General features: G+C 38.4%; 1 protein-coding gene across 1 annotated transcript in view; it reads left to right on the top strand.

Moving 5' to 3' along the window:
* Nucleotides 1-214: 214 nt before the first annotated feature.
* LOC134578721 (SITS-binding protein-like) overlaps nucleotides 215-16,876 on the top strand; it is a 50,492-nt gene continuing 33,830 nt past the window's right edge. The window contains exon 1 of the mRNA XM_063437722.1: nucleotides 215-959. Within this exon, the coding sequence (XP_063293792.1) occupies nucleotides 495-959 (465 nt within the window). The 5' untranslated portion in view covers nucleotides 215-494. The remainder of the gene's footprint in view (nucleotides 960-16,876) is intronic.

Raw genomic sequence — 16,876 nt, 5'->3', positions numbered from 1 at the left:
AGCACTGATCCTGGTTTATAATAAAACCAATTATTAAACTACATTCAGTTGATTTCTAACTCATAGTTACTTGGTAAAAGGAGAAGTTAAGCTTTTGTCCTGATTGGTTGAGGTTTTAATTCTTGGGGTCACTAGAAGTGTAACGGATTAGTCAAAGTCCACATGCTGGAGACGTCACTCCTCAAGCACCTGAGTCAAATCTGGATGTGGGATGTCTCTGGCACTAAAAGGAATCAGCACAGTTGTAGCTATTTCAAGACTCTCTCCTTCCAGTGTTCAGAGAGAACACTGTTAGATAGAATAACTCTCTGTTACTTAGAGCAACATGTGCTAGGCTGAAGATGCCTTTTCCAAGATCACATATGAAAATGCTTTTCCCAACTTAACGTATCTTGTTTTTTTTTTCTGTGAAATACAAAGGATTTTTTTGTTGTGATACTTTATTTTTTTAAATTTACTTATTGAAAGCGTAATAATACTACCAATAATTTGAAATGCCTCATAACCGTACACGGAACCCCAGCCCAGTTCCCGATGTAAACTGGGATTCTGGACTTAAAGAGATGAATGAGACGTGGAAAGGAGCGATCGGTTGCCTTGGAGTGGCCATCTTTTTCATTATGACTATCGGGATCATATATTGGCAGGTGGTGGACCAACCCAACAAAAACTGGATCCTGAAGGGAAGGTTTAGTGGGCTGATATGGGAAAGGACTACGCAAACACTGATCCTGCAGACGTTAAGTGAAAACAAAACGTTTGTCGAGATCGATGTAGGAAATTTTCCCGTTATGGAACAGCCGTTTGTTAAGAATTTGTGCTGGCTCAATAAGACTGAATTTTGCTACACGTGGGATTCTGTAACCGAGCTTAAAATTTCGCTAGACCACAGTTTCTCAGCTGGTACTGAGTGCTACAGTATAACATGGACTCCGATACATTGTGACGTGAAACTAAAGGTAGGTTCATGATCACATAGCACTTGGAATGGTCTGTCAACTAAACAGCGACTGAGTTGCGCTGAGCTTGCAAAATAGAAAAATATTTCACGATGGGTGTTCCAGCCTAATTTTCGCCAGCTTGTTATTGTGCATGATTAGGGTTGCCAGATCCACCATGATTGTTTTCCTGGACAGATATTGCTTATTTATAAAATGTACTTCCTTGCTGTATGTAGAACTCATATGCTACAGGATTTCTAACTGATTAATAATTGGATATCCTACTTACAGCATTGAATTTGACATGCTATGTACTGCTAATGTCAATGTGTATTAGTGATCTGTGTCCAAGAAAACATGCTGGATCCGGTCACTTTATAGTTCAATTTTGCTGATTAAAATGAGTGAGATGCACTTTAGAGCCTATTCAGTGGTGCTAGGTGAATTGAGAACCAGCTTGCAAATGTTGGTCAAAATAGACGATTTCGGAAGATCATCCATTGCCTCCAAATGAGAGAATATTTCTAATATTTTTACATTTTACATTTTGCAAGTTGGTTGTCAGTACGATGTTTAGTGAATACGCCCATGCTTCAGGAAGTTTTTCATTCAGCCAGATACACATTGCCAATTCCATTCTACGTAAGCTAAACATAAAGTGAGCAGGACATTGCATATATTCGTCAGGGCCATTTTTAGATCCAGTGAGACTTTGTGCAAATTTCTTCTAAAGAGTGTCAGCTCACAGGAGCCACTGAGGTGTTCACTAAACTGAGAATTTTAGAAACCTAAATGGAAGCTGCAAAACTGAGGCTAAAATAGCTGATTTTGAAAAGGCTAATATAACGCCAGTATTGTAATTCCTATTTAATCTTCTAAACATTGAAATGTAGCCAGTAACCCGATCTATGATGTTCTTATCTAGATTGTTAAGCCTACCAGGAAGATAATCTGATCTTGGGTACATTGTAACATTTTTCCATCTTTTTATTATTTATTTTCCTTTTCATCATGATAATCAGTGGTTAAAAGAAATGAAAGGACAAATGGCTCCTGTGAATTGGCCGTACTTGCACAGACAGCCCTGAGATTACTTCTTTTTCAAATAAAAGCTCTCCAGTCCATCCCTCCTCAGAACATCCCCCATGGCGTATTCTGGTGTCAAGTTATGTTAAATTACTAGCTGATACCTGTCTGTCCAAAAATACATTTCAGGAGACTCTGAAACCCTATACGCTCACTTAGTCGCAGGCTACAGAAGGATATTTCATTTGTAAAACATGCTTAGGTTATTAGTAAAATCTGACTGTGTCAGTAATTGCCAGCCAGCTGCACTGATACAAGAAGCTTCTGCAAATGTGTAAGAAGACCGATTTATTTTTTAGAACGATAAATGTCATATTACACATTTGATTGATTGTAATTGCACAATAAACATTTTGTATAACATTCCAATGTGAATGGCTACATATATTAGAGAGTGTACATTGAATGCATGCAGGAATTACATTCTTATACTTTGCTTTTGTAAGTTTAAAGGTGTTGGGACAAATAGGAGCTCATTCACTCTGATAGGAATTGTAGAAATAAGGGGAAAAAATGCACATTTTAGGCCAAATTTGAAACAATCTCTAGGTCAGCTATTTGGCATAAAACGTGCAATTATTCTGACAACTGTTCATATTTTACAGCGTCTGTGTGTTTGTGTGTGTGTTTCACTCTGTCAGGGTTATTCTCTACAAGGAGAATTCAATGTAAATTTAAAGATAATTTCAGACTTAACCCCTTAATGACCAAACTTCTGGAATAAAAGGGAATTATGACGTGTCAGACATGTCATGTGTCCTTAAGGGGTTAAGGCCAAAGTAGTTAAACTTAAAGCATAGTTAGCTGTGAGAACTTTTCCAGTGCAGCTATTATACGTGGAATCCAGCGCAGCGGAGTATGTTGGCGCTCTATAAATGTCAGTAATAAATAAATAAATCACTTGGAATTCTCACTGTAGTGAATAACTCTAGTCAATATGTTAAACCTGTTTTATTATGATTTCCTGCATTTCCCTGTGTCCAAGATTACGTTGGTGCTTTAAAAATAATAATTCCAAACTGCATTTATTTGGTACTTCCTCCTATAAACACATTATTTATACCGCACCATTGCCGAACCTCAGGCTTACCTTAGGGCCACGTTTCCGAATGTTTATGGAGAACCTGCAGTCACAGCCAGCTAACTCCAGTTTCTGTGTGGTGTACGGGCTCTCAGAGTACACCGAGTTTCAGTTACCCCGTCCTGAATGCGACTGAGCGCATTCTGTTTAAATTTCAATCAATCATTAACTCAGCTGCTCAGAGCTTGTTTTTCATATTTCTGTAAATTAAAAATGTATTAAATATATTGTGTTTAGGATTTGAAAGCGGGAGATGAAAATGTTTTGATTAAGAAAAACTCAATGAAAAATAATTTTGTGTAAATGTTATTTAATCTATGATTTAAATTTGTAATTTGGTCCCTTCAATTTTCTTCTTATAGACATTTGTTATATTAATAATAAAATATTCAATAAAGTGATGTTTAAGCAAATGTGGTTCACAAAGATTAATCCATAGCTGATTTACTTTATTAATTGAATCTTTTATAATTGTCTGTCAGTCTACAGCTGTCATTTCATGTCTGTCTGTCTGTCTGTCTGTCTGTCTGTCTGTCTATCGGTCTGTCTATCTATCTATCTATCTGTGCATATACAAAAATGCCTGTGCTCTAAGTTCTAGCCTGTCTATGAAATTATATACAATAATTAATAATTGATAATGACATGAACAAACCCCAATTTTATTAGGTATTATTTATGTGTGTGTGTGTGTGTATAAATATACACTTTGATCTTTTTGATAAAAATTCAGAGTTCAAGGTCTCAAGCACCAATAATAAAAACCCCCAGCTGAGGTGTTACTGCTAATAAGTTCTGAACAAACAAACATAACGCTTATTAACATGAATAAATAAAATAAAATTAAACTCCAAAAGTGACATTTAGAGATGTCATTTAAAATGGCCATCTTTGAATAATCTTAGAAACCTGACCTGTACTCAATTATAAATTATTGATAACAATTTGGTATAGAAAACTCAAAGTTACATAATGAATAAATAGATATAAACGAAAATAGTATTAAACTTTAAATGTAACGCTAAATCTCTGTAAACAGATTGTTAGACATGTGGTTTATTTATGTTAATTTATAAACTAAAATATTACTTTAGTTATATGATTATATTGCAGAATGAACACAAATCATCATTTCCCTATTTCTATAACTAGCTTTCAGTTGAATGGTTTTAGCCGAATTTTGATTCTGCTCACAGAGGTATCGATTGCATATCATACTTACATATTAGCTTTATTATTTAAATACGTGTCATTTTGAGTGTCCCATTATCACAATTGTTGATATTAAATAATCTTAAAATGCAAGTTTTGACATAAATGCAGGATATGTTTTATCAAACACTTTGTGTAGAATTGTGCAGAGTTTATTCTTTACATATCTTAGATATTAGTTATAAATAAATAATATATATATTTAGGGATCTTTATGAAGCTGGTCCTTAAATTTAGATGATGATAAAAACAATAATACAATTATAAAATCCCGAATTGTGTAAAAATGTACGGAACTTATTATGGACAGCTTTTTATGAATATTATAGAGAAACCAACCCACCTTACGTACATTCCATAGGTTTTTTCCTTGAAGTCCCACTTTTTTCCCCACGTTTAAATCTGTAGTTTGGTTTGATATTCATTTCCCATATCTGATTTCTTTAGACTAGTGGGAGAGAGCAGTAAGGGATCGACGTCACACTGCATTTATTAGCATAAAAGCTAAGTGCGGACCTTAAAATGAGCATAGTGATTGGGAATTTCTATATTCTGAGAATGGCATGCAATGTCTTGGAATGGGAATATGCTGGAATATGTGGAAATTAGACTTGGTTTCAAAGAAATTGCGGTTCATTTGAATTTTGGGTAATTCATCCGAATTTCGTAACTCCCAAATGCCATATGACTGAATCACAAAACAATACGTGCAAAGTGACCAATAAAGGAAAAAAAGTAATAGCAGTAAAAAAAAAATCTATATAAATATATACATACAATAAATATATCAAAATAGATTATTTTTTACTGATCTTTTTCCCCCTCTATTGACTACTTCTTATCACCTGATCTGTGAATCAAATTTTGGGAATATGCGCCTATCAGTGTACAGCAAAATATATACATAATATAATATAGATAATATTTACATTTTGCAGAACACTTTTGCAGTATACATTTTTGAGCAATTCTGTTTCCAAAAATGGCATGAAATTTGTTTTAACCGAAACACCCTCGTTTTGAATCACTCAAACAACATTTTTTTTCCCGACAAATCAGTTGGGCTTTACCAAAATTTTAACGGTGCACATGTCTTGTAAAAAGTAGTTAACAAAGAAAACGAGGCAGTATATTTTGGCAAAAATCCTATATTAGACATGATTTTAATATTAGTATGCCTTCTCTGATTCTTCATTAGGTCAGTAGGGGAATTAGAAACCTGCACAGCTTTTTAAAGCTCTTGTGTAGGCCATCCCAACCCTGTGGACTTCGCTACATAAAGACCTGTAATGTTTAATGCCACTTTTGATTAACCCATTGTCCAAGAGGCCTGCTGCTATATTTTTTCTGAAGTCCAACAATAGGGTCTTAAGCACCACAGCAGTGAAAGGTGAAGTATCTTTGTGATGCATATGGCTGTACAACTGTATCACTGTGCATCCCGGTACACAGCTGTATACCAGGTGAAGGAAGACCAGTTGAAGAAAAAAGTTCCATGCACTGCTATGCTTAAAGGCACATTTATTGGAACCAGAGAAACACAGCAATGTTTCGACCCAAAATTATCTTTGTCAAGCTGATTTTGGGTCAAAATGTTGATGTGGTTCCAATAAATGTGTCTTTAAGCATAAGAGTGCATGGACCTTCTTTCTTCAACTGGTATTTATATTTTGATGGGATAGTGCTGGCCCATGGTCCAGTTAAGCACCTTATAGGCTTGTGGATTGGGTGAAATTCCTGTTACCTGTTTATACACATCTCTCTGACTGGCCTGAAACAACACTTTGACTATGAACTGAATACTCATACAGACAATAATAAAAAAATACCCTGAGATATACTGAAGGCGAGAGTAGTCCAGATTTTTTGTTAATTTTTTTGTGTGTAAGATTACCCAATCATTCCTTGGAACCCCAGCAGTGAATACAATGCCTCCACATCACCCAGTAATGGAGACAAGGAAATGGGAAGAGTTTGGAGACAACACCATATATTAACCTGTCCCACCATCTATTAACCTGTCCTGAATCCTCAAATCCTTTTGGGTATAATGCGACAAGATTTGCACACCTGGATTTTCTGCCATTCATCTCTGCAGAGCCTCTCAAGCTCTCTCAGGTAGAATGGGGAATGTCTGTGGACAGCCAATTTCCTGAGATGCTTGATTGGGCTCAAATCGGGGCTTTGGCTGGGCCACTCAAGGTCATTCACAGAGTTGTCCCTAGGTGACTCTTGAATTGACTTGGTTGTGTGTTTGGATCTATGTCCTGTTCTAACATGAACTGTCAACCCAGTCTGAGGACTCTGGACCAGGTTTCCACAAAGGATTTCTCTCTAAAATGTTCTGGTCTGATTGAAGATTGAACTGGTTGGCCTCAATTTAAAGTGTTATGTCTGGAGGAATCCAGGTACCCATGTCACCTATTTTTTTCATATTTATCTGCTTCTTCTTTCTTATGCTTTCTTCACCCACTCCAGGTGGGATACTGGTCTAACCAATCATTGTCCTATCACTAGGAAAGCTGGGAAAGTGCATTGGGCGTGCCTGACAGATTTACACATGTGGGCAGTGGGATTCATGCAGAGCAGGTTTCAGCGTTGGGTTTCTCTCTCCTGCTGCCCTACAATGATGCCCTGTTTCTGGCACTAGTGAACTGGAATGAAACTGAGATGGGTTGGTAAGAGGCGGGGTGGGGATGGGCTGAAGAAACTCATTTAGCTGAGAGGCGTGCTCAATAATGCAATCTGAACAAGTTTATAGTGAGTTAATAAATGTTCATTACGTACTTATTAAAGTCTGTCTTGCTTTATTTTGGTTTGTATATTTGTTTAAACGTGTTTACTTGCTGGTTTACAAAAGTAATTGTCAAAAGAGGCATGTCCCTTTAATACAGCATTGGTGTCACATACAGCAGTCTTTAAATTGTTTGCCAAACTTACATTGTGGGTCGATACCTTAAATAGAGGCATTGTGTTAATCTGCTCAGTGCTTCAGAGGATCAGTTTAAAATCAGTTTGGGATGCTTATGGTTTCACTAATGAGACTCGGCAAACCTCATGGGAAACGTCCAGTCTCTTTGTGGTCCTAATGCTGTTTTAGACTGCCTTGGAAGTCATGTGAAATGTTAAGCTCACTAATCCTGGCCTGTTATAAAAGATAATGCTTTATGGGTATGTTAGGGGATGTGCAGTTAGAATGAGAAGCAGCATTGCTGAAGTATACGAAGAAAGCCCATTAAATGGCACGGAATGTTGAATGCTGTTGTCAAGGTAACTGTAACAACTCTCTGTTTTACTGCCAAACAATGAAAAAACACAGAGGAATTTCATAATCAACAACGCTATGTCCAAGTCAGAATTACTTATCAAATTCCTTTCTTTAGCCTCATAAAAAGACGTTTCCATGTAGAGTCATTTTCCTGAGCTGATCATTTTGAAAAAGAAAAAAAAATGCAAAAAACTTTTCATTTAGTCGTGGGTAATCAAATCTCATTATTAATAATATGAAGAAACATATCCATCGAGAGAGAGAACAAATGATTATAGCGACGTAATAAAACAGAGTGATCAGCCAGCAGTGATTATAGTGACGTAATAAAACAGAGTGGTCAACCAGCAGTGATTATAGTGACGTAATAAAACAGAGTGGTCAACCAGCAGTGATTATAGCGACGTAATAAAACAGAGTGGTCAACCAGCAGTGATTATAGTGACGTAATAAAACAGAGTGGTCTACCAGCAGTGATTATAACCACGTAATAAAAGAGAGTGGTCAACCAGCAGTGATTATAACCACGTAATAAAACAGAGTGATCAGCCAGCAGTGATTATAGCGACGTAATAAAACAGAGTGGTAAACCAGCAGTGATTATAGCGACGTAATAAAACAGAATGGTCAACCAGCAGTGATTATAGCGACGTAATAAAACAGAATGGTCAACCATCAGTGATTATAACCACGTAATAAAACAGAATGGTCAACCAGCAGTGATTATAGCGACGTAATAAAACAGAGTGGTCAACCAGCAGTGATTATAGTGACGTAATAAAACACAGTGGACAACCAGCAGGGATTATAACCACGTAATAAAACAGAGTGGTCAACCAGCAGGGATTATAACCACGTAATAAAACAGAGTGGTCAACCAGCAGGGATTATAACCACGTAATAAAACAGAGTGGTCAACCAGCAGGGATTATAACCACGTAATAAAACAGAGTGGTCAACCAGCAGGGATTATAACCACGTAATAAAACAGAGTTGTCAACCAGCAATGATAATAGCCACGTGATAAAACTTAGTGGTCAGCCAGCAGTGATTATAGCCATGTAATAAAACAGAGTGATCAACAGGCAGTGATTATTTACATTATTTACACTTTGGGTTAGACATGAATATGTTGGTGTCTTCTGGCAATCCAGTAACCTAATTTGGACCCTGTACTATAAGTATGCTGATAGCCTGATACATTTTGATCTCTCTCTTGCCCTTGTGCTACTCATGATCACTCCAGTACCTCCTACTGAAATACTACTGTTTCTGAGTCCCTCCATAACAGAACGTTTTCTTCCCTAGCTCAAACACAACCCATCGCATGTTAGTGTCCTTTAACAATAAACAAGCTACCATCAATTCTATTTACCAGACTGCCCAAGTAATTTGACTCAATTTTCCCAATTTCATCTTCAAAACATATTTCTGTTCTTTGTTTGCCCCCGTTTTCTGCCATCTTCCTAGTGGACTTCACTAAAGCTGTTCTTTTCTCATGTAATATCTTTTGTCACATCCCGTTTCAGAGCAGCACTGTCATCATTTGGGGAATTTGCCAAATTCTAAAAGTCCCCGATGGTGACATCGCCGCTGGTGGTCCAGTGGCCGTGGGGGTTAGGTAAAGGTAAGTTTACTTACTTGAACCTGTCCCTTGTGGGAGCTGCCATCTATATCCACATCCTACTAAGAGTTGCGGCTCCCTGTGCCACTGCGTTGTGAGCTCTCTGATGGTAGTTAAGCATTATGTGAAACCTAAATTAATTTGCAATAAACAAATTTAATTTGCAATTATACTAATCATTTATACACCATTGCGGGTTACATAGCCTGGCGGTCATGTATACATAAGTGGCGGTCTGAAGAAGTCATTGGAAAAAACTAATTTACCAAATAATAATGTTACAGGTCAGAAAACAGTATTAGATATTTTTACCACATATTCTATAATCCTTTTACGTATATAAACCTATATATTCTTTGTACATGTTTCCACATATATTGTATATGTATGCATATTGCATATATAACATATGTTGCCACTTTAACTTTGCATTGCCAGACACACACACTTATACAGGCACACATATACACACTGCTCTATGTCAAGCGTGAGCAGGACATTGACTCACTGATCCACTTAACTAGGATATGTAGCAAAGACATCGGAGTGACATTTGTACTAGATAAGTGTGGGCAGATGATGGCAAAAACAGGGAAGATGATCAGGGCAGAAGGAGTTCAAGTACCAGAAGGTCAACTAGGAGTTGTAGAGAACAGCTATCTGGGGTACCACAAACACATGGCAACCATGAGGAAGAGGAAAGGAGGATCCAAGTACCTCCAGAGAGTCAGACAGATCCTGAAGTTTCAACTCAATTTCACACTTTAAGTCCTGCAAGTTGTATGGTGGGACTTCCATGGATGGGTTTGTTGTCCCAATACATCCCACAGATGCTCAATCTGAGACCTGGGGAATTTGTAGTCAAGGCAAAACATAGAACTTTTTGTCATGTTCCTCAACCCATTCCTGAAGAATTTTTACAGTGTGGCATTATCCTGCTGAAAGAGGCCACTGTCATTGGAGAACACTATTGCCATTATGGCATGTGAATGGTCTGCAACAGTCTCTAGTTAGGTGGTACGTGTCAAAGTAACATCCACATGAATGGTTGGACCCAAAGATTCCCAGCAGAACATTACACAGAATATAACATTGCCTCCGCCGGCCTGCCTTCTTCTTCCCAAAGTGCATCCTAGCCATCTCTTTCCCAGATAAACAACGTACACACATCCGGCTATCAATCTATTCTAAAAGAAAATGGGGTTTATTAACCCTTTTCCATTGCCCCATGGACGATTTCTGATGCTCCCATCCCCACATGTACGTCAGTGAGCCTTTGGCACCCATGACACTGACGCTGGTTCGCTGGTTGTCCCTCCTTGCACCCCACCCACTGTATGTACTGTTTGTCTATTGTTTTCCTGGTGAAATTAGGTGATTGGTTTCACTGTAGGGTTTGGACGCACCGTTTAACACCAATTTGTATTTGTTGCACTTATTGTTAAGATACATGAAATTCAAGAGCTGACTGTTAACTTGCTGCCTAATATACCCCACCCCTTGACAGATGCCATTGTAACGATATAATCAATGTTATTCAATTCACCTGTCAGTGGTTATAATGTTGTGGCTGATCAGTGTATATATATATATATAATTCCAGTGAACACGTATGGAAATGTTAATTCTTTCTACTACCGTTCCCCACATTTTGCAGTACGGAGCATATAATGATTTCCTGATGTTTATCCCCTTTTGAACTCTTTCCGTTGCTGCTTATGGGATTAATTTAAACTGTCCTTTATTTTGCAAGAGAGGTAAAAGATTAACTAATCCTGTTGGGATTAATATTCCAATAATCCCTTTCTGTGCTATTAGTCAAAAGTAGCTAATTATTGCACTCACTGCTAATCACTTCACTGCCAGGGAACGTATTGTATAATTAGGCTTATTTAATTATTTGGAAGCTTGGGTAGAAATGATAATTCCCGGAGAGCCTTCTCATGCCAGCAGAGCGTAATATTTTATTTTATTTTTTAATTCACTGAACCGAAAATTAATTCATGGGAGAGCTATCAAAAAGGTGATAGGCAAAGCTCAAGGAGGTGGGTTTAATGCTGCCGGACGTAAAATAAAACAAGCGGAGATACAATTATTTAAAGGATTGCAATTCTGAGTTACCCAAGTTAAAAACAGACGTATAAACACATCAGGGCAAATATGGCCACCTGATACAGCTCAGGGAAGGGCTTGCAGCTGTTTGCCTGGAGAAATCACAGCCTAATTTTGATCAATGGATGGCTCTATTTATGCTATATGTATGGATTGATAGATATGTGGATCGATAGATGAAGGATATTTTGATATGTGACATCATACATCCATGCAACTACCATGAGTATGACTCGACCTGCATGACATTATTTGTATCCATGGATAGTTCTGCAAGGGCAGTGTGCCAGGCAGGCTTTTAAAGTTACCCTCCATTGCAAGCCTGAAGGGTCTTTGTGAATTTGTACTCGCCAGGGATACATTTTCACTCTTCAATGGCTACTGAAGAGTGGAGTGAGTGAACCCTGGTGACAGGTATGTTAAAGCCCACTATCTACAAAGTCTCGACTGGTTACATCCATGGTTCTCAAAATCAGTATCTAAAGGCACATTTGGTCTTTCCCTCAACTGGAGAATTGTGAAAATGCCTTATATCAGAGGTGGCAACTTTCAGCACGCCCCATGTCGTGGACTACATCACCCCCGATGCTTTGCCAGCATTATGACTGTAAGAGCATTATTGGGGATGTTGTCTTTTAACATCTGTAGGTGCCAAAGTTGCCCACTCCTGCGTATATTAAAAGTTAATATTATTATAATATAATTACAAGGTTGATATATTAATTTTTATAGGTGCTACAGATTTTACACAAATGTGCACAAAGTCGCATCAACTGTTCATGAAATGGAAGCTGAAAAATGAAAATTAAGGAGAAAAAAAGCCCTTTTTGTAATTTTGATGATTCAGCTGCTTAATAAACCAGTTCCTGATTTGCCCTCTTTATGAAAATCAATGGATCCGAAATAGATAGAATTAGTTTCAAATTCATTCATTTTCGATTCATTTGAGTTTGTAAAAAATTTGGAAATTCTGAAGCTTTTGAATTAACGAATTTGGATGGAATTTGGTTCAGAACAAAACAAATTGCACACATCTAACATTAATTCTTTATCATGGCAGCTCCATGTTGGCTCTCTGTCAGCCATCCTTTAAATGTTGCCCATTTCTGCCAATGAACATAGACCTCGATTTAATTCCTGCGACTTAACACAGTTGATAAATATTGTCTGTTTTCACCTATTTGTGATTGGCTGGAATGCTATGACGGCCACAGTTAGTGGAAGAAGAGAAAGAGTACCAATGTTTCATTAGCAATGTGACTGTGCTTGTACTGGACGAGACTCCGTGGGTTTATCTTGATAAGTCTTTCTATACATTTAGAAGAAGACGGAGAATCACATGAAAAAAAGGTTATTAACACAAGTTGAAAGGGATTTTCAATATTCTATTCAATATTCTTTATTAAAAACGTCACCTGAGTTGCTTTCTAGCAGCTGTGCTTTATGGGCAGGGCAATGGCTTCAGGAAGGTGTATTACACAGTTTACTACAAAGCCTTAAAAATTCTGAGGAGCATTATATGCTCAACATTTTTTTTTCTTACTTTTAAGATGATGTAAAATGAATACAGATATTTTTAAAGACAAAAAAAAAAAAAACGTCACCTGAGAGGGGCTATGATAACATTATACAAATATATTAGGGACAATACAAACCATTATCTGGAAATCTATTCATAAACCAGACTTTACATAGGACACGAGGTCATGCGTTTAGACAGGAAGAAAGAAGATTTCGTCTGAGGCAAAGGAAAGGTTTTTTTTACTGTAAGAACAATCAGGATGTGAAATTCTCTGCCTGAAGTGGTGGTTTTATCAGAGTCATTACAGATTTTCAAACAGCTACTAGATGCATACTTGCAAAAACAGAATATTCAATGATATAATCTTTCAATGTAGGGTAATAGCTTCTTGATCCAAGGATAAATCTGACTGCCATTCTGGGGTCAAGAAGGATTTTTTTTCCTAGTTTGTTGCAAAATTGGAAGTGCTTCAAACTGGGGAGTTTTTTTTTTTTGCCTTCTTTTGGATCAACAGCAAATTACAAATGTGAGGAAGGCTGAACTTGATGGACGCAAGTCTCTTTTCAGCTATGTAACTATGTAACAAACTTTTTTCCAGGTAGTATAAGCAAAAAGAAGTACAATTATGAACTACAACTTTGGGTCAAATTATTTTTGTCTGCATTTTTTATACGTAGCCAGGACCCACTAATACAACAAAATAGAACAGTATAGAACAATATAGACTCCGTTGCCAAATTATTATACACAAAATTCAAGATCCATAGATTTTGTTAAGATTGCAGTTCTTTGCAAAAAGAAAATTAACAAACGAGAAACTAAAACTCAGTTTTAGTTAGAACTATTGGAACACTATTAAAGGACAAATAAAGGCACCCAGACTCCTTCGTCTCAATGAAGATGTCATCTGGGGTCAGTGGTCCTCAGAGCTTAACCTTGTAATTTAAAGGGACACTATAGTCAACCTGAACAACTTTAGCTTAATGAAGCAGTTTTGGTGTATAGAACATGCCCCTGCAGCCTCACTGCTCAATCCTCTGCCATTTAGGAGTTAAATCCCTTTGTTTATGAACCCTAGTCACACCTCCCTGCATGTGACTTGCACAGCCTTCCATAAACACTTCCTGTAAAGAGAGCCCTATTTAGGCTTTCTTTATTGCAAGTTCTGTTTAATTAAGATTGTCTTATCCCCTGCTATGTTAATAGCTTGCTAGAGCCTGCAAGAGCCTCCTGTATGTGATTAAAGTTCAATTTAGAGATTGAGATACAATTATTTAAGATAAATTACATATGTCTGAAAGTGAAACCAGTTTGTTTTTTTCATGCAGGCTCTGTCAATCATAGCCAGGGGAGGTGTGGCTAGGGCTGCATAAACAGAAACAAAGTGATTTAACTCCTAAATGACAGTGAATTGAGCAGTGAAATTGCAGGGGAATGATCTATACACTAAAACTGCTTTATTTAGCTAAAGTAGTTTAGGTGACTATAGTGTTCCTTTAACTCCTTGCGGTGTTTGTGTTTAGCTGTAATTTTCCTCTTACTTATTTGCTGTACTCACACATATTATATACCATTTTTCTCGTCATTAAATGGTCTTACTAAAGATACCATTATTTTCATCATATCATATAATTTACTATAAAAAAATTATAAAATATGATTAAAAAATGTAAAAAAACACACTTTTTAAAACGTTTACCCCCAAAATCTGTTACGCATCTACAACCGACAGAAAACACCCATGCTAAATAGTTTCTAAATTTTGTCCTGAGTTTAGAAATACCCAATGCTAACATGTTCTTAGCTTTTTTTGCAAGTTATAGGACAATAAGTACAAGTAGCACTTTGCTATTTCCAAACCATTATTTTTTCAAAATTAACGAAAGTTACTTTGTAACACTGATCTCTGTCAGGAATCCCTGAATAACCCTTCACATGTATATATTTTTTTTTAAAAGAAGACAACCTAAGATATTAAACTTGGGGTATTTTGACTTTTTTCATGCAACCATTTTACCACCAATCTATGCTAAATTTAAAAAAATAAATAAATAATTGGTGATTTTTTTTTGACATATAAAGCATGTACTGAGAACTTTAAGGGTTACTGCCAAAGAACACCCCAATATGTGTTCAGCAACATCTCCTGAGTACAGTGATACCCCCCATGTATAGGTGTGTTGGGTTCTCTGGGGGCTAAAATAACTTATTTGGAGGGTGCGCATTCCAGTTTTCCAACTTAGAATTTTCACAGATGGCCATGCACCCATTTAGTGACATTTTTGAAGCCGGCCAGTGTAATTTACCCTTGTAACGGAACGCAGTATATTAGTCCACGATATCCGTTGGTATCTTCAGGAAATCCACAGTCAGGACAGAAAGCAGGGCAATATTCCCCATCCTCCCAATAACCGGACGAAACACAGTTTGGGAGTCAACTAACTCGCTTTATTCACAGACTTCCGTATTTATGCAGTTCCCCGTGCAAGGGGTTTCCTTACAGCTATTACAGGGGATTTCTCCCATCAGGCATTGTAATTATCCCAACAGGCATTGCTGCACGAGAGGGATACTCCCACTAAAATGGACGATTAAGTGGATTATCCCCTCGTGGAGCAAAACCGACAATTTATACAGAAATCCATATTTTATACATTTTTACTCGCTTTTAGACGAATGACCATTCGGTAGATAGCTGGGGTCGGCGGGCACATTTAGTGAGAATACCGCTCCGATCCCAGCTAAACTAACCGAACGCCGCACAAAATACATTCAAACATTGAGTTCGGTCTAAACGTACCGAACATTTATGGGGAACATAATGTACTAAACGCGGCACTCCCGAACGCTCTGGAAGTCCAACGGTGTTCGGATCATTGAGTAGCCGTTTTCGGTTCCAGGCTCTCGACGACCGAACACCGCTGCAGAGACAAAGGATCCAAGATGGCCGACCGCCGCATGGTCGGTAGCCGATCGGCGGCCACCTAGGAGAGCCCTTAATTACCGATTGCAACATTGTTGCAATCGGTTAATTGGTGCCACACGACTGGTGAATGTGTGATCTACCTGGGGAGCCCGCATTCGTACGGCGAACGGCCGGGATAGCCATGTTCCGTCAACGGATGCTTTGTATGCTGGCAGGGTACGGCGGCCAGTATGCGAACGGCTGTAACATAGCATTATTACAGGTAAAGACTTACAGTATACATTCAGCCTATGGACAACCTACAATACATATAGTTCAGAAGTGGCTAGGTTTGCCACAATGCTCCCCCAGAACCAAGCCGGCATACACAGTCTGATCCCAACGGATCGGCTTGGGGATGTCCGGGGGAGTACTCACAGATCATTTTTCTAATTCAGTCTGTCTGGATAACCCGTCGGCGTTACCGTTTTGTTTTCCTGGCCGGTAGTGGATGGTAAAGTCAAAGGGCTGCAGCGCCAAACTCCAGCGCAGCAGCCTGGCATTGTCTCCAGATACACGGTTTAGCCACACCAACGGGTTGTGATCTGTGAGTAAGGAAAAAGGTTGTCCATACAAATACGGCTGTAACTTTTTAAGGGCCCACACCACGGCCAGGCATTCCTTCTCAATGGCGGCGTAGCTCACTTCACGGGGTAACAACTTGCGGCTTAAGTATGCTACGGGATGCTCTCCGCCATCGGCTCCCACTTGGCTCAGCACTGCCCCCAATCCAAACATTGAAGCGTCTGTGTGGACAAGAAATCTTTTAGTTGGATCAGGAGCCGTTAACACAGGAGCATTAGTTAGGGCGGTCTTGAGCTGTTGGAATGCCTGCTCACACTCTGGGGCCCAGACAACCAGTCGAGGAAGGTTCTTTTTGGTCAGGTCCGTCAGGGGTTTGGCCAGGGTGCTGTAGTCGGGTACAAATTTCCTTTAATACCCCGCAGTTCCTAGGAACGCTAGCACCTGGGTTTTGGTCCTGGGGGTAGGCCACTTAGCTACGGCCTCAATTTTGGCTGGCTCGGGTCTCTGCTGCCCACACCCTACTCGGTGTCCTAGATACTG

The sequence above is a fragment of the Pelobates fuscus genome, chromosome 12 (genome assembly GCF_036172605.1).
Source record: "Pelobates fuscus isolate aPelFus1 chromosome 12, aPelFus1.pri, whole genome shotgun sequence".
Classification (NCBI taxonomy): Eukaryota; Metazoa; Chordata; class Amphibia; order Anura; family Pelobatidae; genus Pelobates; species Pelobates fuscus.
The sequence above is the reverse complement of the archived record's forward strand: the minus strand, read 5'-3'. Positions and strand labels throughout refer to the sequence as shown.